The sequence below is a fragment of the Bos indicus genome, chromosome 7 (assembly GCF_029378745.1).
Source record: "Bos indicus isolate NIAB-ARS_2022 breed Sahiwal x Tharparkar chromosome 7, NIAB-ARS_B.indTharparkar_mat_pri_1.0, whole genome shotgun sequence".
NCBI lineage: Eukaryota > Metazoa > Chordata > Mammalia > Artiodactyla > Bovidae > Bos > Bos indicus.
In genome coordinates, this window is record NC_091766.1 from 13,682,207 (window position 1) to 13,705,230 (window position 23,024).

At 38.7% G+C, this 23,024-nt stretch overlaps 2 protein-coding genes and 1 pseudogene across 2 annotated transcripts in view; all 3 read right to left on the reverse strand.

Moving 5' to 3' along the window:
* Window positions 1-1,082: 1,082 nt before the first annotated feature.
* On the reverse strand, window positions 1,083-2,128 carry LOC109560925 (olfactory receptor 7E178-like; annotated as a pseudogene).
* A 5,823-nt stretch (window positions 2,129-7,951) lies between these two features.
* LOC109560926 (olfactory receptor 7E24-like) lies at window positions 7,952-10,951 on the reverse strand. The gene is made up of 2 exons (XM_070792266.1): window positions 10,896-10,951; window positions 7,952-8,906 (listed from the first exon to the last, which is right to left on the reverse strand). The coding sequence occupies exons 1-2, from the start codon at window positions 10,949-10,951 to the stop codon at window positions 7,952-7,954; spliced, it is 1,011 nt and encodes a 336-aa protein (XP_070648367.1).
* Window positions 10,952-11,213: 262 nt separating this feature from the next.
* Window positions 11,214-23,024, reverse strand: part of LOC109560927 (olfactory receptor 7E178-like) — a 28,607-nt gene continuing 16,796 nt past the window's right edge. Inside the window, 2 exon segments of the mRNA XM_070792267.1 lie at window positions 11,214-11,354; window positions 22,450-22,594. Coding sequence (XP_070648368.1) covers window positions 11,214-11,354; window positions 22,450-22,594 — 286 coding nt within the window.

The following is a 23,024-nucleotide window of genomic DNA, read 5'->3' on the forward strand; positions in this document are numbered from 1 at the left end:
GCATTATTTCATTATTTTTTTGGCTGAGTGGCAGTCATCCAGGAATAATTCATTTAATCATTTTAGTGAAAAGTTTTAACACAGAGAGTTGGTTAAATAGTTATTGAATGGCTGAAAGATAAAAAAAAGAAAGAAAGAAAGAAAATGAAGTAACATAGCCATCATAAGTGAAGGAAGAAGCTACTCCACCAAGGGCTTGAGGGGTTTAAAGGGATCACCTGAGCATTTAGGGCAAAGAGATATTTACAGATTATGTTGAAAGTACGTAAGATCAACACAAGATGCAATATAGAGGAGTGATTCTAAGCATCCCACCCCAGAGCAAAGTCCATGCATATGGTGTAGAATAATCCATGTGAAGATTATTGGAAATAATGGGGTAAATGCATTGCTTGTTACTACAGCAGAGTCTTCATAACTTCCACCCTTTGACCTCTGATCTCTTCTAGATCTTTAGCATTTGTCCATGAGCAGTTATGACCCAAAGTATAAAGGTCACTTTTAAAGGAAAATTCTGACTTACATCAGTAGTTCTCAATCTTGGCCACACACTAGAACCACCTGAGTGCTTTGAAAAATACTCATATTTAGGCCACAACCAAGTACAGTTAGAGTGTCTGGTGGTGAAACACAAGGTCAGTATTTTTAATCTTCCCAGATATTTTCAATAAAAGCCTAGGTTGAGAAGCAGTGACATGCCTCCTCACCCATAACTGTATGTGTGAATTTAAAACATAGATACAGAATTTACTATGGAAATGATGTAACAGCTGTGCAAAACTCATAAATTTTCAGTATATTGAAAGGGAAGTAGTCATTCTTCAAGGATGTTTGTGCCACCAAAGATAAATCATAGAATCTCCATAGATATAAAGAAATTCAGGTAAGAAGTGATTATGACACACAAAGGATCCTCGATCTCCCACTGTCATGTTAAACCAGAAACAGAAACAATATTCAGGTGGAAAGCAAAGAAAAATATGAAGGTCATAAGAGTTGCAAAACTGATGACATAATAAAAGTAGAATTTTAAATCTCCAGGTTTTGGTTTTGTTTTTGTTTTTGTTTTTTTGCTACATTTTCTAGCCTACACTTAAATGGGTGGCCAGGTCCTAAGCTGAGATTGTTCTGCTGAGGAACCTCCACATGGCCTTTTTGATGTCTTTGTTCCTCAGACTATAGATGAAGGGGTTTAGCATGGGGGTGACCACAGTGTAAACCACTGAGGCTGCTACATCCTTCCTTGGAGAAAGGGAGATGGCTGAGCTGAGATATACCCCCAGGGCTGTTCCATAAAACAAGCATACCACTGCCAGGTGAGAGCCACAGGTGGCAAAGGCTTTATACATCCCACTTGATGAGGGGACTCTCAGAATGGAGACAAGAACTTTATAGTAAGAGAAAAAGATTCCTGAGGTAGGGAGAAAACCAGAGATGGCAACGATAATATAGCTGACTATATTATTCATGAAAGTATCAGAACAGCCAAGGTTGAGCAGCTGAGAAGGGTCACAGAAGAAACTAGAAATTTCTATATCCTTGAAGCAGGTAAGTTGTAACACAATCACATTATGCATCTGGGAATCCAAAAGGCTAACAAAAAAAGACACCAAAATGAAGATGCAACAGGTGCATGGGTTCATGATGATTGTATAATGCAGTGGGTGACAGATGGCCACAAACCTGTCATAAGCCATCACAGACAGAAGCATACTATCCATACACCCAAAAAGGATAAAAATAGACATCTGTGTCAGGCAGCCCCCATAGGAGATGACTCTGCTGTGAGTTTGGATGTCCACAATCATCTTGGGAACAGTGGTAGAGATGAAACTGATGTCAGCCAAAGACAGGTTGGAGAGGAAGAAGTACATGGGGGTGTGGAGATGGGGGTCAGAGGTGACGGCTAATATGATGAGCAGGTTCCCCAGCACGGTGACCAGGTACATGGACAGAAACAGGACACAGAGCAAAGGCTGCAGTTCTGCATCATCTGAGAGGCCCAGGAGGAAGAATTCTGAGACACTTGTTAGATTTCCATTTCTATGTAGCTTGGACACCTCTGGAAAAAGAAAAGAGGTCTGGAAACAAAGGACATAAGTAAATGGGCACTGAGCGCTGTGCCCATACTTTGGATTCAAACAATTCATTTTAAGATTATACATCCCAGTATCTTCAGCAATATTTCTCAGTGTGACAAATTCTACCTGCTTAGAAATGTTTTCTCCTTAGTTTCTATGTTATTCATCTCTGCCTATACACCCTTACTTTATAAAACTTCATGGAAAAATGAAAGGGAACAAGAATATTAGAGTTAAAACATCCATGGTCTCAGTTAAATATAGCCAACTTCTTTAGATATAATGTAGAAGGAGAAATTCTCTTCCCCTCTAATAAAATATAAAATTTGATCTAAAGAAATTAAGACATGCATATTTATACAAATCTTAATTCAGTCAAAAACAATTCTAGATATTTTCCTCATTTTCAATATTGACAAATCTATGAAATGCAGAACTAGGTCCTCCTGATTCTTAATTAAAAATGAATGTTAAAATGAGAACACATTTTATATGATATTCAGAGTTTTATCATTCTTTGTTTTCTACCTTCCCTTCTTCATGAAATAAGTCATTACTCAAACATCAGAGGGGTCTTTTAAAGCTTTTAGTATATTCTTCATATCTTTGACTTTAGTGGAATTCAAATTTTGATCAGTATGGCGTAATTAAATGCAGGATCATGATGCATTGATGACTACAAAGGTGGTATTACTGTACAGAACAATGTTAATGATTAAATGGTAATAAAATTTAAGAAACTCTCTTGAAATTTTGATTCATGATGATGTATGGCAAAAACCATCCCAACATTGTAATCATGCTCCAATTAAAATAAATTATTTTTTTAACAGGCATAATATTCTCCAGATCATTCCATGTTGTCACAAATGGCAGGATTTCCTTGTTTTTATGGCTGAGTAATATCCCATTATTTATATAAACACACAACATTTTTTACCTATTCAACAGTCAATAAACACATTTTCACTATTTAAAATAAATGATGATGACAGGGGAATGTAAATATCTCTTAGAAGTTCTGATTTGAGTTCTTTGGCACCTAACCTGAAGTGGGTTGCTAGATCCTATGGTAGTTCTATTTCAATTAGATGCAGCTTTTAATTTTTTTAAGGAACCTCCATTCTGTTTTCTGTAATGGCTGTATCATTATTCATTCCCACTAACCGAGTACAAGTGTTCCCATAACAGTGAGCAGGGATCGAGGAGTCTCTGCCAGGACTGACAGGGAAGTTAGTGACATGATGGTTTGGGGTGGCAGAGGCATTGCCCACATACCTAGCATCTGGAATCAGTCTGTCCAAAATGACTGACTTCAAACATGATTTTACCATTCTTTAATTCATGATCTGGTTGCTGTTGTTTAGTCCCTAAGTTGTGTCTGACTCTTTGTGACACCAAGGACTGTAGCCCGCCAGGCTCCTCTGTCCATGGGATTTCCCAGGCACGAACACTGGGGTGGGTTGCCATTTCCTTCTGCAGGGGATCTTTATGACCCAGGGATCAAACTTAAGTCTCCTGTATTGGCAGGCAGATCCTTCACCACTTGAGCCACCAGGGAAGCCCCAAGAACTGGCACATGTTATATAAAATGTTTCACTTCTTTCCTCTTATTAAAATAATAGTAATGTTATGTACATATCATTGGGGAGAAATTATGCGCATATAATCAAGAAGGAAATACAAAATGTATACATCAGAGCCCGACACTTAGGAGGCCTTCAATACCAGGACAGGATGGTATGGCTCATGTCATCCTCATCATGCTTGTCCTCATCCTCATCACTGATCCCATGATGAACTGAAGAGGTAGAGGGGAGGGGGACAGAGGATAAGATGGTTGGATGGCATCATCGACTCAATGGACATGAGTTTGAGCAAACTCCAGGAGATGGTGAAGGACAGGGAAGCCTGGTGTTGCAGTCCATGGGGTTGGAAAGAGTCAGACATGACTGAGTGACTGAACCACAACTGCACAAGGGGAAAGTTTACAGAGGTACACTTGCTTCTCTATTGGGAGGGATGCCAGCCAGAGCCAGTGAGGGTGAAAGCAGAACTCTGAACGAAAGTTCTCACAGCTCAACCAAAACAAAGAATGTGAACTTCAAAGCACTCTATTCCAAACCCTTGTGGATTGCTCCCAACACCTCTTCACCATTCCTGTCTCCCTAGCACTTACTAGGTCGGCTGTATCTCTGCTGAAGCATGACCAAGGACCACAGACTCACTGCCTCTCTCCTGCCTGGTGTGTGATGAAGTCTCAGGGTCCCTCCTCAGGATGGGCAGGAAAACAGACTCAGCCTGGACATTCTGATGTAGGTTCCTACAAAGGATGGAGACATAGGTGTGGATTCACAATATTAGAACAGCCAAAATAATGAGCTTGGAGGCATTGGCCAATTATTTACAATGGCATGACCTTAGAGCTCAACACCCAAAGCTCATCATTAGCCACTTGGTCCATGTTGTCCTCATCTCTGGGGACTTGTTAATATTAAAAGAACAGGAAAAGGAGAAGAGTGAATGTCCTGGGAAGGGTCTGGGTCCCTTTTCATCTCAGGAGGAAATATCACGTACTCTTGCTTCTTACTTCCAAGCTGCAGGATCTTAACGTAACATCAGACCTTTTTTTCTCAATTTACCACTCAATGTGTGATTTTGATATGTTGAAATTCATTGTATCAATCTTGAAATCTTTGCAGCATGAGGTCTAGACCAATGATGTGATACACTATCCATTTTCAGAGTTTTCCATTTTTCACAGGACCGGAAAACGACATTTCTCATCCAACTGCAAAGAAGGGCAATACCAAAGATTGTCCAAACCACTGCACATTTTGTGCTCACTTACACACACTAGTAAGGTAATGCTCAAAATCCTTCAAGCTAAACTTCAACACTATGTGAACCAAGAACTTCCAGATGGACAAGCTGGATTTAGAAAAGGCAGAGGAAACAGAGATCAAGTAGTCATAGAAAAAGCAAGGGAATTCCAGAAAACTATCTACTTCTTCTTCATTGAGTATGCTAGAGTCATTGACTGTGTGGATCACAACAAACTGTGGAAAATTCTTAGAGAGATAGGAATACCAGACCACCTTCCCTTCCTCCTGAGAAATCTGTATGCAGGTCAAGAAGTAACAGAACTGGACATAGAACAAAGGACTGGTTCCAAATTGCTAAAGGAGTACATCAAAGCTATATATTGTCACCCTGCTTATTTGACTTATATGCAGAGTATACTGTATGAAATGCCAGGCTGGATAAAGCACAAGCTGGAATCAAGATTGCAGGGAGGAGTATCAATAACATCAGATATGCAGATGACACCACCTTATGGCAGAAAGCAAAGAGGAACTAAAGAGCCTCTTGATGAAAGTGAAAGAGGAGAGTGAAAAAGCTGGCTTAAACTCAACATTCAAAAAACAAAGATCATGGCTTCTGGTCCCATCACTTCATGGCAAATAGATGGGGAAACAATGGAAATAGTGAGAGGCTTTATTTTCTTGGGCTCTAAAATCACTGCAGATGGTGACTGAAGCCATGAAATTAAAAGATGCTTGCTCTTTGGAAGAAGAGCTGTGACAAACCTAGACATCATATTAAAAGCAGAGACATACTTTGGTGACAAAGGTCCATCTAATCAAAGCTACAGTTTTTCCAGTGGTCATGTATGTGTCTGAAAGTTGGACTGTAAAGAAAGCTGAGCACCAAAGAATTGATGCTTCTGAACTGTGGTGTTGGAGAAGACTCTTGAGAGTCCCTTGCACAGCCAGGATATCAAACAAGTCAATGCTAAAGGAAATCAGTCCTGAATATTCTTTGGAAGGACTAATGCTGAAGCTGAAGCTCCAATACTTTGGCCACCTAATGTGAAAACCTGACTCATTGAAAAAGTCCCTGAGGCTGGAAAAGATCAAAGGCAGGAGGAGAAGGGGACGACAGAGAATAAGATGGTTGGATGGCATCACCGACTCGATCAACATAAGTTTGAGCAAGCTCTGGGAGTTGGTGATGAACAGGCCTGGCATACTGTAGTCCAAGGCATCGCAAAGAGTCAGACACAACTGAGCAACTGAACTAAACTAAACTAAAACTGGGAGTTCGTTTAAAAGATATTGAGAGGCTAACAGGCAAAAAAATAACAAAGCAGTAACATAGCATTTATGAGCAAAGAAAGATGTTACTCCACCAAGGGCTTGAGGAGTATAAAATGAAGAGCTGAGCATTTACGGCAAAGAGAATTTACTGACCACTATTGAATGTAGGTAAGTTAGAAAATGGAACAAACATTTCAAGAGCCACACCCCAAAGCAGTGTATATAAGTGTGAGTTTGGAGTAGAGACAATAGTTTTATAAACAGCACATAGGCTATGGAGACCAAATTCTATGGTGTAGAGAGGCTATATGTGAAGAATCATTATCAGCAATAATGGGGAAAACACACTGCCTGTTGGGCTTCTCAGTAGTAAAGAAACTGCCTTCCAATTTAAGAGATGTGGGTTCCATCCTTGGGTCAGGAAGACCCCCTGGAGAAAGAAATGGCAACTCCAGTATTTTTGCCTGGAAAATATCATGGAGAGAGGAGCCTGGCAGACTACGATTCACAGGGTCGCTAAAGAGTCAGACTCAACTTACTGACTGAGTATGCACACAGGCACATTGCCTGTTACTACAGCAGGCTCTTCATATTTTCCCCCATGAGTTCAGATCTCTTTAGGATCTGGGACATTTGTCCATGAGGAGTTAGGACACATGACATAAAGGTCACATTTGACTGAAAGATTTGGCTTAGATCAGAAGTTCAAACCTTGGCCACATGCTAAAACCAGCCTCAGTGTGTTTAAAAACCCTCATGCTGGGACCTCCCTGGTGCTCCAGTGGATTAGGTTCCACCTTTCAATGCAGGAGGCATGAATTCAACCCTTGGTCTCGGACTTAAGACCCCACATGCTGCATGGTATGACCAAAAATAAAAATAAGTAATTTTTTTAAATCTTCAGTTTAGGACACCCTAAGTCTAACATTGTGAAGGAATTATCCTCCTTTAAAATAAGTAAATAAATTTAAAAATAAATAAATAAGAATAAAATAAATAGACTCTTTGGCAGTGAGACTCAGTTGTCAGTTTATTTTTTAGTTTATTTTATTGTAGTATAGTTGATTCACAATGTTGCAAAACAGTGAGTATTTTTAAGCCTCCCAGATGATTTTGAGAAAAGCCAAGGCTGAGAAGCAGTGACATGTATCCTAACACAGTGTGTTCATGTGTGCTCAGTCACTACAGTCATGTCCAACTCTCTGTGACCCCATGGACAATGGCCCACCAGGCTCCTCCGTCCATGGGATTCTCCAGGCAAGAATACTGGAGTGGGTTGCCATTTCCTTCTCCAGTGATAAAGTATGAAGGGAGTGAAATGAGGGAAGTGAAGTCGCTCAGTTGTGTCCGACTCTTTGCGACCCCATGGACTGCAGCCCACCAGGCTCCCCCGTCCATGGGATTTTCCAGACAAGAGTACTGGAGTGGTTTGCCATTGCCTCCTCCACATAGACTGCATACACAGCTTTAAATCATAGTAATCTGTAAAAATGGAGTTGTTCATTTTTCTAGTATGTGGGTCACCACGATAAATGAGAGACTCCTCCTTAAATACAATAAGATTCAGTTATGCAGTATTTTTGACATCTACAGAATCCCAGAAGACCCTTCCAGCCCCATCAAAAACATATCTAAAAAGCAATATTCAGGTATAAAACAAGGAGAGGCAAGAAGGCCCTAAGGGCTACAAATGATGTCATCAGAGAGAGAGAATTTTCAGATCCAGGTGTTAATTTTGCTACATTTTCCAACCCACACTCCAAATGGAGGTTAGATCGTTTTGTTGAGGAATCTGCACAAGGCCCTTTTGATGTCTCGGTTCCTCAGGCTGTAGATGAAGGGGTTCAGCATGGGGGTGACCACAGTGTAGATAACTGAGGCCAGTGAATCCTTCCTGGGAGACTGTGAGATGGCTGAGCTGAGGTACATACCAAGACCTGTTCCATAATATAAGCAAACAACTGTCAGGTGAGAGCCACAGGTAGAGAATGCTTTATACCTCCCACCTGATGATGGGACTCTCAAAATGGAGGAAATAATTTTGTAATAAGAGAAAAAGATCCCTGAGACAAGGACAAAAGCAAAAATGGCACCAGAAAAATACAGGATTATATTATTGGTGAAAGTGTCAGAACAGGCAAGCTTAAGGAGCAGAGAAGGGTCACAGAAGTAATTATAAATTTCTACATCTTTGAAGCAGGTAAGTTGTAGAACAATCAAATTGTGTACCTGGGAGTCCATAAGGCTACCAAAAAAAGACACAAAAACTAAAGAGAAACAGAGGTGTGGGTTCATGATGACTGGGTAGTGCAGTGGGTGACAGATGGCCACAAACCTGTCATAGGCCATCATAGACAGCAGCATACCATCCATACATCCAAAAAGGATTAAAAAAGACATCTGTGTCAGGCAGCCCCCATAGGAGATGACTCTGCTGTGAGTTAGGATGTTCACAATCATCTTGGGGACTGTGGTGGAAACGAAACCAATGTCAGCCAAGGAGAGGTTGGAGAGGAAGAAGTACATGGGGGTGTGGAGGTGGGGGTCAGAGGTGACAGCCAGGATGATGAGCAGGTTCCCCAGCATGGTGACCAGGTACATGTACAGAAACAGGACACAGAGCAAAGGCTGCAGTTCTGCATCATCTGAGAGGCCCAGGAGGAAGAATTCTGAGACACTGGTTAGATTCTGTGTTAGATTTTGTGGTTGTATGTACCTTGGACACCTTTAAAAAAGAAACGAGATTTGGAAGAAAGAAAACAAGTAAATGACATGCAGTACTGTGTCCATATTTTGGATTCAAGCAATTCATTTCTAAGATCATACACCCCATTTCCTTCAGCAATATTTCTCAGTGTGACAAATACTATCTGCTTAGAATTCTTTCTTCATTGGTTTCTGTGTTATTCACATCTGTCTATGCACTCTTACTTTATAAAACTTCACTGAAAAGTGAAAGAAATAAGAACGTCAGAGGTAATATATTCATGACCTCAGTTAAATACAGCCTACTTCTTTAGAGATGATAAGAGACTCCCTTATAGAATAAGAGATCCCCTTCCCGGTCTAAGAAATATATAATAATTCAAATATAAAAAAATTAAGTCATTTATAAAGATCTTATTTTCTCAAATACAATTCTAGATATTTCTCTCACTTTTCTATTTACAAATCTCTATGAAATTCAAGACTATGTCACCTGGATTCTAAATCAAAGATGAATGTTCATAATTGGAAACTTTTTTTTGATCTTCAGAGTTTCATTCACCCTTTGTTTTTCTGTCTTCCTTCCTTCATGAAATAGAGATTACTCAAATATCAGAGCTGTCTTTCAGAAGTCATTTAGTATATACTCCATATCTTTGACTTTGGTGGACTTGAAATTCTAATCAACTTTGTTTAATTAAGAGGACAAGATCTAATGTGTTGGTGACTACATAGATAATGTTCATGTGCACAGTATTGTCAATGATTAAATGATAATGAAATTTAAGTAACCCTCTTGAAATTTTTTATCTTATACAGGATTATTTGTTTCGAACCATCTCAGTAAAATGTCTGAAGTATGAGACCACTTTACATTTCTTGAACTCTGTTCTGTACTGACAGGATAATACTACTTCATTGTTTTTCTTTTTTTCAGTTTATTGACGTGATTGACAAAATAGCGTATATTTGGGTGGGTTGTGTGAGATGAAACGTTTTAAAGATATACAAAAGGATGATTTAAATACATATACACACAGGGAATGATTACCACAGTCAAGTTAATTAATATATCTGTCACCTCACATAGTTTCTTTGCATGTGTGTATGTGTGTGTGTGTGTGTGTGTGTGTGTGTGTGTTAACAGGTAAGCCAACCTCTCTTAGCAAATCTCAACAACACAGTGCAGAATTATTAGCTATAATCACAGCCTAGTGATTATAGCTAATAATTCTGCACTGTGTACATTAGATCCACAGAACTTACTCATTTTATAACTGAAAGTTTATACCCTTTGACCAACATCTCCCCACTTTCTCCACCACCAATCCTCACAACTACAGTTTAAACTATAGTGCTAAGAGCTAGATATTCTTCGCTTCCATACATAAGTGAGATCATACAGTATTTGACTATGTCTGGTGTATATATTTTAATGTGCAAATATTTCTTAGGTCCATCCATGTTGTCACAAATGGCAAGATTTCCTTGTTTTTATGGCTAAATAATAGCCCATCATTTATATATACACAGCACATTTTCTTTATTCATCTGTCAATAGACACATATCCACATTTCACTATTTAAAATAATATCATAAGGGAGGAGCTAAGATGGCGGAGGAGTAGGATGGGGAGAACACTTTCTCCCCCACAAATTCATCAAAAGAACATTTAAAAGCCGAGTAAATTCCACAAAACAACTTCTGAATGCTGGCAGAGGACATCAGGCACCCAGAAAAGCAACCCAAGTCTTCGAAAGGAGGTAGGAAAAAATATAAAAGACAAAAAAAGGGACAAAAGAGAGAGGGATGGAGTTCCGTCCCGGGAAGGGAGACTTAAAAAGAGAGAAGTTTCCAAACACCAGGAAACCTTCTAACTGCTGAATCTGTGCCGAGCCTTGGAAGCACAGAGAACAACATAACAGGGAGGAAAAATAAATAAACAATTAAAACCTGCACATTGCGAGCCCTATGGTAACTCCCCCAGCGGAGAAGCAGCACAGACACCTGCATCCACCATTAGCAAGCGGGGGCTGGGCAGTGAGGCGCGGCGCGGTCTGCATCGCAAGAATCTGGCCTGAATACCCCGAGCGCTATCTGAGTGAAATAATTTGGACTAGCAAACCAGACTGTGGGGTATCTACCACGCAAAAAGCCAGCCCTAACCTATGACACCGCTAGGCCCGCACACGGAACAAAGGACTGAACAGAGATAGCCGGCAGCAGACCATCCCCCTCCGGTGATAGGCAGCCAGAGCCGGAAGGGGACAATCGCAGCCCCAGAGAGACATTATCTATAAAACTGTAAGCAAGCTTCTTTGCTAACTAAAACTTCTTGGGGGTCTGGACGGTCAACATCTGCCTGAGAAGGTGTGCGGGTGCACCCCTAGATAAACGAGCGGTGGGGAGGCGATAAGTCGCAGCAATCGCACTTGCTAAACACCTCATCACCTGAGCTGCTCCGATCTGGGAAGAGCACAAAACGCAGGCCCAACTGAGAGTCTGTGCCTCTGAGAACTACCCGAGTGCCTGAACCTGAGCGGCTTGGACCTGGGAAGTACAGGCAGCCCAGGGCCAGCCACAGATGGTTCCAGGCGGAGCAACCTAGAGCCTGAGCAGCGTGGGCAGAGAGGCTACACGCGCCGTGAACGGGGGAGGGGGGGACCCAGTGTGGCTGAGGCACTGCGAGCACACGCCAGTGTTATTTGTTTGCAACATCCCTCCCTACCTCCCCACAGCGCGACTGAACAAGTGAGCCTAAAAAAAAAAAAAGTGTCCTTCAAGTCCTCTTTGCGTCAGGGTGGAAACCAGACACTGAAGAGACCAGCAAACAGAAGCTATTACAGAGGGAACCGCCTTGGAAGCTACAGGCAATAGATTAAAACCCTGTGGTTACAACCAACTACATAGGAAGGGGCCTATAGATCTTGAGAAATATAAGTCGGACCAAGGAACTAGCCAAAATGAACTGAACCCACAACACTCACAACAAAACCGGAGAAAGTCCTAGATATATTTTTACTATTTGTATGATCATTCTTTCATTTTTTTAAATTTTTTTTTTTAATTTTTAAAGAAAAATTTTAAGTCATCTGTTATTCCTTTAATTCCCACTTTTATAACCGAATACTTTGCAAAAAAAAAAAGAAGACCGTATTTATTTTTAAAGCAAACTTCATATATGTATATATTTTATAATTTTTTTACCTTTTTTTTGCCCTTCTTTTCTTTAACATTGTATTTTTGAAATTTCAAACTCTACTCTAGATTTTTAATTTATGCTTTTTCGTATTTGTTATCAATTTTGTACCTGTATTTTTTTTATAATTTATGCAACTTTGTTCTTGTTTGTTTTTTTTCTCTCTCCTTCTTTTTCTTCTTCTTTTTTTAACATTGTATTTTTGAAATTCCAACTCTACTCTAGGTTTTTAACTTTTGATTTTTGTATTAGTTATCAATCTTGTACCTATATTTTCTTTATAATTTTCGTGACCTTGTTTGTTTTTGTTTGTTCATTTTTTCTCTCTTTCTTTTCCTTCTTCTTTTCTTTAACATCGTATTTTTGAAATCCCAAACTCTACTCTAGATTTTTAATTTTTGCTTTTATGTATTTGTTACCAAGTTTGTACCTTTAAGAACCCAAACTTCAGTACCCATTTTTCACTAGGGAGCGAGATTACCGGCTTAACTGCTCTCTCTCCCTTTGGACTCTCCTTTTTCTCCACCAGGTCGCCTGTGTCTCCTCTCTAACCCCTCTCTACTCTACCCAACTCTGTGAATTTCTGTGTGTTCCAGATGGTGGAGAACACTTAGGGAACTGGTTACTGGCTGGATCTGTCTCCCTCCTTTTCATTCCCCCCATTTATCCTCCTTGCCACCTCTGCCACCTTCCTCCTTCTTCTCTTCTCTGTATAACTCCGTGAACAACTCTGAGCGGGCCAGTTGTGGAGTGCACATAAAGAAGAGATTACTGAATAGCCCACTCTCTCCTCTATTGATTCCACCTCATCTCATTCGGGTCACCTCTAACTCCCTCCTCACTCTTCTCTTCTCCATATAACGCTGTAAACCTCTCTGGGTGAAACAAGTTTCAGGGCAAGACATACCAAGAAAATTCTCCAGCAGCAAGGAACACAGCCCTGAGCTCCAAGATACAGGCAGCCCAAAGTCACCCCAAAACCATAGACATCCCATAACTCATTACTGGACATTTCGTTGCACTCCAGAGAGAAGAAATACAGCTCCACCCACCAGAACACCGACACAAGCTTCCCTAACCAAGAAACCTTGACAAGCCACCTGTACAAACCCACATAGAGCGAGGAAACGCCACAATAAAGAGAACTCCACAAACTGCCAGAATACAAAAAGGACACCCCAAACTCAGAAATTTAAACAAGATGAAGAGACAGAGGAATACCCAGCAGATAAAGGAACAGGATAAACGCCCACCAAACCAAACAAAAGAGGAAGAGATAGGGAATCTACCTGATAAAGAATTCCGAATAATGATAGTGAAATTGATCCAAAATCTTGAAATCAAAGTGGAATCACAGATAAATAGCTTGGAGACAAAGATTGAGAAGATGCAAGAAAGGTTTAACAAGGACCTAGAAGAAATAAAAGAGAATCAATATATAATAAATAATGCAATAAATGAAATTAAAAACACTCTGGAGGCAACAAATAGTAGAATAACAGAGGCAGAAGATAGGATTAGTGAATTGGAAGATAGAATGGTAGAAATAAATGAATCAGAGAGGATAAAAGAAAAACGAATTAAAAGAAATGAGGACAATCTCAGAGACCTCCAGGACAATATTAAATGCTACAACATTCGAATCATAGGGGTCCCAGAAGAAGAAGACAAAAAGAAAGACCATGAGAAAATACTTGAGGAGATAATAGTTGAAAACTTCCCTAAAATGGGGAAGGAAATAATCACCCAAGTCCAAGAAACCCAGAGAGTCCCTAACAGGATAAACCCAAGGCGAAACACCCCAAGACACATATTAATCAAATTAACAAAGATCAAACACAAAGAACAAATATTAAAAGCAGCAAGGGAAAAACAACAAATAACACACAAGGGAATTCCCATAAGGATAACAGCTGATCTTTCAATAGAAACTCTTCAAGCCAGGAGGGAATGGCAAGACATACTTAAAATGATGAAAGAAAATAACCTACAGCCCAGATTCTTGTACCCAGCAAGGATCTCATTCAAGTATGAAGGAGAAATCAAAAGCTTTTCAGACAAGCAAAAGCTGAGCGAATTCTGCACCACCAAACCAGCTCTCCAACAAATACTAAAGGATATTCTCTAGACAGGAAACACAAAAATGGTGTATAAACTCGAACCCAAAACAATAAAGTAAATGGCAACGGGATCATACTTATCAGTAATTACCTTAAACGTAAATGGGTTGAATGCCCCAACCAAAAGACAAAGACTGGCTGAATGGATACAAAAACAAGACCCCTACATATGTTGTCTACAAGAGACCCACCTCAAAACAGGGGACACATACAGACTGAAAATGAAGGGCTGGAAAAAGATTTTGCATGCAAATAGGGACCAAAAGAAAGCAGGAGTAGCAATACTTATATCAGATAAAATAGACTTTAAAACAAAGGCTGTGAAAAGAGACAAAGATGGTCACTACCTAATGATCAAAGGATCAATCCAAGAAGAAGATATAACAATTATAAATATATATGTACCCAACACGGGAGCACCACAATATGTAAGACAAATGCTAATAAGTATGAAAGGAGGAATTAACAATAACACAATAATAGTGGGAGACTTTAATACCCCACTCACACCTATGGATAGATCAACTAAACAGAAAATTAACAAGGAAACACAAACGTTAAATGATACAATAGACCAGTTAGACCTAATTGATATCTATAGGACATTTCATCCCCAATTAATGAATTTCACCTTTTTCTCAAGTGCACATGGAACCTTCTCCAGGATAGATCACATCCTGGGCCATAAATCTAGCCTTGGAAAATTCAAAAAAATAGAAATCATTCCAAGCATCTTTTCTGACCACAATGCGGTAAGATTAGATCTCAATTACAGGAGAAAAACTATTAAAAATGCCAACAATTGGAGGCTGAACAACACGGTGCTGAATAACCAACAAATCAAAGAAGAAATCAAAAAAGAAATCAAAATTTGCATAGAAATGAATGAAAATGAAAACACAACAACCCAGAACCTGTGGGACACTTTAAAAGCAGTCCTAAGGGGAAAGTTCATAGCAATACAGGCATACCTCAAGAAACAAGAAAAAATTCAAATACATAACCTAACCCTACACCTAAAGCAACTAGAAAAGGAAGAAATGAAGAACCCCAGGGTTAGTAGAAGGAAAGAAATCTTAAAAATTAGAGCAGAAATAAATGCAAAAGAAACAAAAGACACCATAGCAAAAATCAACAAAGCCAAAAGCTGGTTCTTTGAAAGGATAAATAAAATTGACAAACCATTAGCCAGACTCATCAAGAAACAAAGGGAGAAGAATCAAATCAATAAAATTAGAAGTGAAAATGGAGAGATCACAACAGACAACACAGAAATACAAAGGATCATAAGAGACTACTACCAACAATTATATGCCAATAAAATGGACAACGTGGAAGAAATGGACAAATTCTTAGAAAAGTACAACTTTCCAAAACTGGACCAGGAAGAAATAGAAAATCTTAACAGACCCATCACAAGTATGGAAATTGAAACTGTAATCAGAAATCTTCCAGCAAACAAAAGCCCAGGTCCAGACGGCTTCACAGCTGAATTCTATCAAAAATTTAGAGAAGAGCTAACACCTATCCTGCTCAAACTCTTCCAGAAAATTGCAGAGGAAGGTAAACTTCCAAACTCATTCTATGAGGCCACCATCACCCTAATACCAAAACCTGAAAAAGATCCCACAAAAAAAGAAAACTACAGGCCAATATCACTGATGAACATAGATGCAAAAATCCTTAACAAAATTCTAGCAATCAGAATCCAACAACACATTAAAAAGATCATACAGCATGACCAAGTGGGCTTTATCCCAGGGATGCAAGGATTCTTCAATATCCGCAAATCAATCAATGTAATACACCACATTAACAAATTGAAAAATAAAAACCATATGATTATCTCAATAGATGCAGAGAAAGCCTTTGACAAAATTCAACATCCATTTATGATAAAAACTCTCCAGAAAGCAGGAATAGAAGGAACATACCTCAACATAATAAAAGCTATATATGACAAACCCACAGCAAACATTATCCTCAATGGTGAAAAATTGAAAGCATTTCCCCTAAAGTCAGGAACAAGACAAGGGTGTCCACTTTCACCATTACTATTCAACATAGTTTTGAAAGTTTTGGCCACAGCAATCAGAGCAGAAAAAGAAATAAAAGGAATCCAAATTGGAAAAGAAGAAGTAAAACTCTCACTATTTGCAGATGACATGATCCTCTACATAGAAAACCCTAAAGACTCCACCAGAAAATTACTAGGACTAATCAATGATTATAGTAAAGTTGCAGGATATAAAATCAACACACAGAAATCCCTTGCATTCCTATACACTAATAATGAGAAAACAGAAAGAGAAATTAAGGAAACAATTCCATTCACCATTGCAATGGAAAGAATAAAATACTTAGGAATATATCTACCTAAAGAAACTAAAGACCTGTATATAGAAAACTATAAAACACTGGTGAAAGAAATCAAAGAGGACACTAATAGATGGAGAAATATACCATGTTCATGGATTGGAAGAATCAATATAGTGAAAATGAGTATACTACCCAAAGCAATTTATAGATTCAATGCAATCCCTATCAAGCTACCATCGGTATTCTTCACAGAGCTAGAACAAATAATTTCACAATTTGTATGGAAATACAAAAAACCTCGAATAGCCAAAGCGATCTTGAGAAAGAAGAATGGAACTGGAGGAATCAACCTACCTGACTTCAGGCTCTATTACAAAGCCACAGTCATCAAGACAGTATGGTACTGGCACAAAGACAGAAATATTGATCAATGGAACAAAATAGAAAGCCCAGAGATAAATCCATGCACCTATGGACACCTTATCTTTGACAAAGGAGGCAATAATATACAATGGATTAAAGACAATCTCTTTAACAAGTGGTGCTGGGAAAACTGGTCAACCACTTGTAAAAGAATGAGACTAGAATACTTGCTAACACCATACACAAAAGTAAACTCAAAATAGATTAAAGATTTCAACGTAAGATCAGAAACTATAAAACTCCTAGAGGAGAACATAGGCAAAACACTATCTGACATACATCACAGCAGGATCCTCTATAACCCACCTCCCAGAATATTGGAAGTAAAAGCAAAAATAAACAAATGGGACCTAATTAAACTTAAAAGCTTCTGCACAATAAAGGAAACTATCAGCAAGGTGAAAAGACAGCCTTCAGAATGGGAGAAAATAATAGCAAATGAAGCAACTGACAAACAACTAATCTCAAAAATATACAAGCAACTCCTACAGCTCAACTCCAGAAAAATAAATAACCCAATCAAAAAATGGGCCAAAGAACTAAATAGACATTTCTCCAAAGAAGACATACAGATGGCTAACAAACACATGAAAAGATGCTCATCATCAATCATTATCAGAGAAATGCACATCAAGACCACTATGAGGTACCATTTCACGCCAGTCAGAATGGCTGCGATCCAAAAGTCTACAAGCAATAAATGCTGGAGAGGGTGTGGAGAAAAGGGAACCCTCTTACACTGTTGGTGGGAATGCAAACTAGTACAGCCACCATGGAGAACAGCGTGGAGATTCCTTAAAAAACTGGAAATAGAACTGCCTTATGATCCAGCAATCTCACTGCTGGGCATAAACACTGAGGAAACCAGAATTGAAAGAGACACGTGTACCCCAATGTTCATCACAGCACTGTTTATAATAGCCAGGACATGGAAGCAACCTAGATGCCCATCAGCAGATGAATGGATAAGAAAGCAGTGGTACATATACACAATGGAGTATTACTCAGCCATTAAGAAGAATACATTTGAATCAGTTCTAATGAGATGGATGAAACTGGAGCCTATTATACAGAGTGAAGTAAGCCAGAAAGAAAAACACCAATACAGTATAGTAACGCATATATATGGAATTTAGAAAGATGGTAACAATAACCCTGTGTACGAGACAGCAAAAGAGACACTGATGCATAGATCAGTCTTATGGACTCTGTGGGAGAGGGAGAGGGTGGGGAGATTTGGGAGAATGGCACTGAAACATGTATAATATCATGTATGAAACGAGTCGTCAGTCCAGGTTCGATACATGATGCTGGATGCTCGGGGCTGGTGCACTGGGACGACTCAGAGGGAGGGTATGTGGAGGGAGGAGGGAGGAGGGTTCAGGATGGGGAACAGAGGTATACCTGTGGCGGATTCATTTCGATATTTGGCAAAACTCATACAATATTGTAAAGTTTAAAAATAAAATAAAAAATAAATTAATTAAATTAAATTTAAAAAATAAAATAATATCATAAGCACAAGGGAACGCATATATGTCTTAAAGCTTTTGAGTTCATTTTATTAGCACGTACTCTGAAGTGCAGTTGCTGGGTCCTGTGGTAGTTCTATTTCAGTTCATTGCAGTTTTTTCTTTTTTAGGCCACCTCCATTCTGTTTTTCTAGTGTCTATAAATATTCATTCCCACCAACCAAGTACAAAGATTCACTTACCTCCATATCCTCAGCAACATTTGTGCTTTTTTTTTTAATATAATACCCATCCTAACAGATATAAGATGATATTTAATTTACATTTGTCCTTACATGTCTTCATATTAACTGATGTTGAGTGCCTTTTACCTGGTGATCTTGTTCTCCTGATCATAAACTCTCTTATTTATAGTTGAGGAGTTTCAGGGGAGGTTTCACAGTCAGGTCAGAACTCAACCTACTTATCGCGACGCAACAAATTTCCATGTCAATCCTTCCTGATTCAGGGATTGCAATTCTTACACTTCTGCCTTTAAAAGGTAATTCTGGTTCATTATTTTGGTATTCAAACTATAATTAATTTGTGTAAAAGATCAAAATAGAATAATGAAAACACATCTGGGCAGTTTCGTTATCCATGAAATTATTATAGTAATTGAACCTACCTAATAGGACTATTGCAAGAACTTTTAAAGAAAAATCATTAATGTTGCTTAGACCAGTGGTTTTCAGGTCCAGTTGATCTATTATTTATATGTGCATATTTAAAAAATACTCAGTTACCCCAGCCTCAGTCTAGAACCAGTTCCAGGATGTCTACATGTGAATTTCTTGGTCTCCCTTCGGTGAAGCTGGGCTTGATAAACACCACCTTAGAATACTGCACAACACTGAGAAGAAGGTCCATGACTATTATATCTATTAATACTATCATGAATACTTCACCTACTTTGAAAATATGGACATTAATAATATTTGCTTCAGATGTCACATATTATAAAAATTTAAAACATTGAAATTTTCATGGCATCTCAGTTCAATCCCATCTTCTCCATGCATATCCCTGAAAGCAACCAGTGTTGTGAGGTTGATGGATTTGTTTCCTTGTAAATGTTTCCATAATGTCAGTATTCATTTATGTATCCAAAACCAGCTTTCATAAAATCTTCTCTAAACAGAATACTATCCATATTGCCCCTGAAATGCACTTCTTTACATGACATTTTGGTTCCATCTCTCTGTAAAATACATACAACTACCTCATTTTCCTGACACACATTTTTGCATAAGGAAAGACAACATTTCATCAGTTCATAAATTTACATTTATAGAAAGCAATATAAATTTAACAAATGTAAAATATATCTTTGACATATGTATTAAAGGCAATAATACATACTTTAATATAGTTTATATATAAAGTGAATATTTAATTTATATTATATGTATTATATTTTTATTCATATCAGTTCTGCTAACAACAATCCTATGAAAATTTTTGTACCTCTCTCTATATCAAACAGATGAAGATTTGTATGTAATATGTGAGTGGTAATTAGTCGTTCAAGTTCTAATAATTGATTCATAATCAGTTTTACTAATTAATACTAGTAATTACTAATATTTGTTTCAATGAAAAAATCATTTTTGACAACTGCACTGTCTTTTAATAAGGTATCTTTTGAAAAGATCTTTGAAGTGTGTCTTGTGATAATTTCACATTAGCTGCACATTTTCATCTTATATAAGAAATCTTCTCAACCTTAGATTTCAAAACTGGACAGCAAAATGCATGGCTAATCATTGAAAACCCTATAATCCTCCATTTTAGGGTCATTATGGCCTCTGTAAACTGCTGTGTCACTTTCATAATTCACAGATACACCCCTTGAACCAAAAGAAGATGAAACCGTTTATCTTCCCTGTCACTTCTGGGACCCAAGTAGATTTGAGAAGAAACTCTTACTAGGTACAGTGGAGGTGACTGAGAACTTTTGTAAGAATGAGCAGACCAGGGTTTGAGTCCTGGGTCTTTCACCCCCTGTAAGTGGAGTATGCGCAAATCTCTCCACTCTCTGTGTTTCTGTTCCTTCCTGGAAATTCAGTCCAATATTTGCCTCTACAGTGTATATCACACCTAAAGGGAAGTGTGGAACTTAATAAATAATCAATCATTTGTATAAAGAATTTCAATCATTATTGGGAGATCATACTCATTAATAAAATAAACTCCCCCCAGTTTAATGACCTTTCATGGGCTCCAAGGCAAAGAGATCAAAGCCTTTCCTGTCTCAAAGCTGGAGTATAGAAAACACAAAATCCTAAAATACATCTTGGCTCATGCATCAAGATGTGCATGTCCTCTTCTTTTCGGACTCTTTTTTCCCATATGTTCATGAAAATTTCTTCAATGACTTCTCAGAGATTGAATGCTGTAGAGGCTATTGAATAGAAAATGATAGGTCCCAAAGAAAGCCCTAGGATACAGGAAAAAACAAGCAATGTTTTAACTTGTCTCTCGTCCTATGGGACATTCTGAAAAGGATGAAAACACTAGCGTGAATGGTCCACTGTGTGGAAGCTATATTGCCAACACACTGTTTCAATGAAAACTGGAAGGGTTTATTCAGCACTAAAATGGGTTTTTCACCTTTGTTGCCTCCACTGTGCTACCAAGATATAGGCTCTGAGGAATCAGAAATAAATAAGCCTCAGTCATTTCTCTTCATTATGAAGAATGTACTTGTACCAACAAAAATCACAATAAACTAAACAATAAAATAAGCAAAAATCTCCTGTCAGGGATGTGAGGAAACCATAGCATAAGATGAAGAGACAATTAAATCTGATGACAGGAGAATTAGCCTTATCATTATTAGTAACAAAATATAAAAAATGTATTTTTACTTTTCTTCATCCATCATATAGTTATTGCACAGAGGACTACCATTATTTGTTTAGTCCTAATTCAGTGGGTTTGTATCAATGAGGAATCAAGTCTGTTGACAATCCTAAGTCTCACAGATTCTAAGAAATTTCCCTATAACACACTAACAATTAGTGGAGCATAAAAGATTCAAAATAAAGTTTTTCTTCTCTGAGTCTCATACCCAAAATTTCACTGTTTTCAGACTTTCTGAAAGTTTTCAGCAAAAGTACAGAGATATAGCAATATATACATCTGGAGTATATTAATTTAAACTGTTTTCATTTACCTGAGTAGGAATGGACCACAAGACTCTGATTTTGTATCTGCTTTCATGACTGAGTCAGCTGATCATCAGTGCAGAGGAAAAAGTGGACAGATGAAGTGAAATCCAGAAACAATGTCAACAGAGAGATCTACCCTGGAGTATCAGGTGGCAATCATTTCTCTGGTCTTTGCCTGTGATCTCATATGTTCTTCCTAAAGCTGACACAGCAATAGCTACCTACTGCTCTCCACTGTACCCTCCAGAAAACTCCAAGGGGAAGGGCACAGTGAGCAGGGAATCTCTGCCGGGACTGACAAGGAAGTGGCACGATGGTTTGAGGTGGAGAGGGACTTCCCTACCTTGCATCTGCAGTCAGTCTGTCTAAAATCATTGGCTTCAAACTTGGTTTTAACATTGTCTAACTCATGGTCTGGTTGCTGTTGTTTAGTCCTTAAGTTGCATCTGACTCTTTGAGACCCCATGAATCGTAGCCTACCAGTCTCCTCTGTCCATGGGATTTCCCAGGCAAGAATACTGGAGTGAGTTGCCATTTCCTTCTCCAGGGAATCTTCTTGACCCATGATTTGAACCCACATCTCCTGCATAGGCAGGCAGGTTCTTTACCACTAAGCCACCAGGAAAACCCCTTGAACTGGTACATGTTACATAAAATATTTCACTTCTCTATTCTAATTAAAATAATAGTAATGTGTGTACATAAATTGGGGAGAAATTATGCAGATGTACTCAAGCAATAAATATAAAACAATTCCAAACCCATGCAGATTGTTCCCAAACTCCCTTCATCATCATTATCTCCCTCAGCACTTACTGGGCTGGGCTGCATCTCTGCCGGAACATGACCAAGGAGCACAGACTCACTGCCTCTCTCCTGCCTAGTGTGTGATGAAGTCTCAGGGTCCCTCCTCAGGACGGACAGGAAGACAGACTCAGGCTGGACATTCTGTTGTAGGTTCCTACAAAGGATGGAGATAGAGGTGTAGATTCACAACATGAGAACAGGCAAAGCAAAGAGCTGGAGGCACTGGCCAATTATTTACAAGGATATGACCTTAGGGCTCAATGCATAAAGCTCATCATTAGCTAGTTAGTCTATATTATTCCAATCTCTGGGGACTTGTTAATATTAATAGACCAGGAAAGGAGAAAAGTGAATGTCCTAGGATGAGTCTGGGTCCCTCTTCTCAGGAGGAAATTTCCTGTACTCTTGCTTCTTACTTCCAAGTCACAGGATCTTAACATAAAGTCCGGTTTTTTCTCATTTTGCCACTCAGTGTGTGGTTTTGAGAGCTGAAAATCCATGTATCAATCATGAAATCTATGCAGCATGAGGTCCATGCCAAGGATGTGTACACTTTCCATTTTCAGAGTTAATCATTGTTTCTA

Coding starts and splice junctions, on each gene's coding strand:
- LOC109560926 (XM_070792266.1), bottom strand. CDS start 10,951: ATGCAGACCGCGCCGCGCCTCACTGCCCAGCCCCCGCTTGCTAATGGT. Junction 8,907..10,895: donor CTTGCTAATGGTGGATGCAG/GTGTCTGTGCTG, acceptor TCTTTTTTAAAG/GTGTCCAAGGTACATACAAC.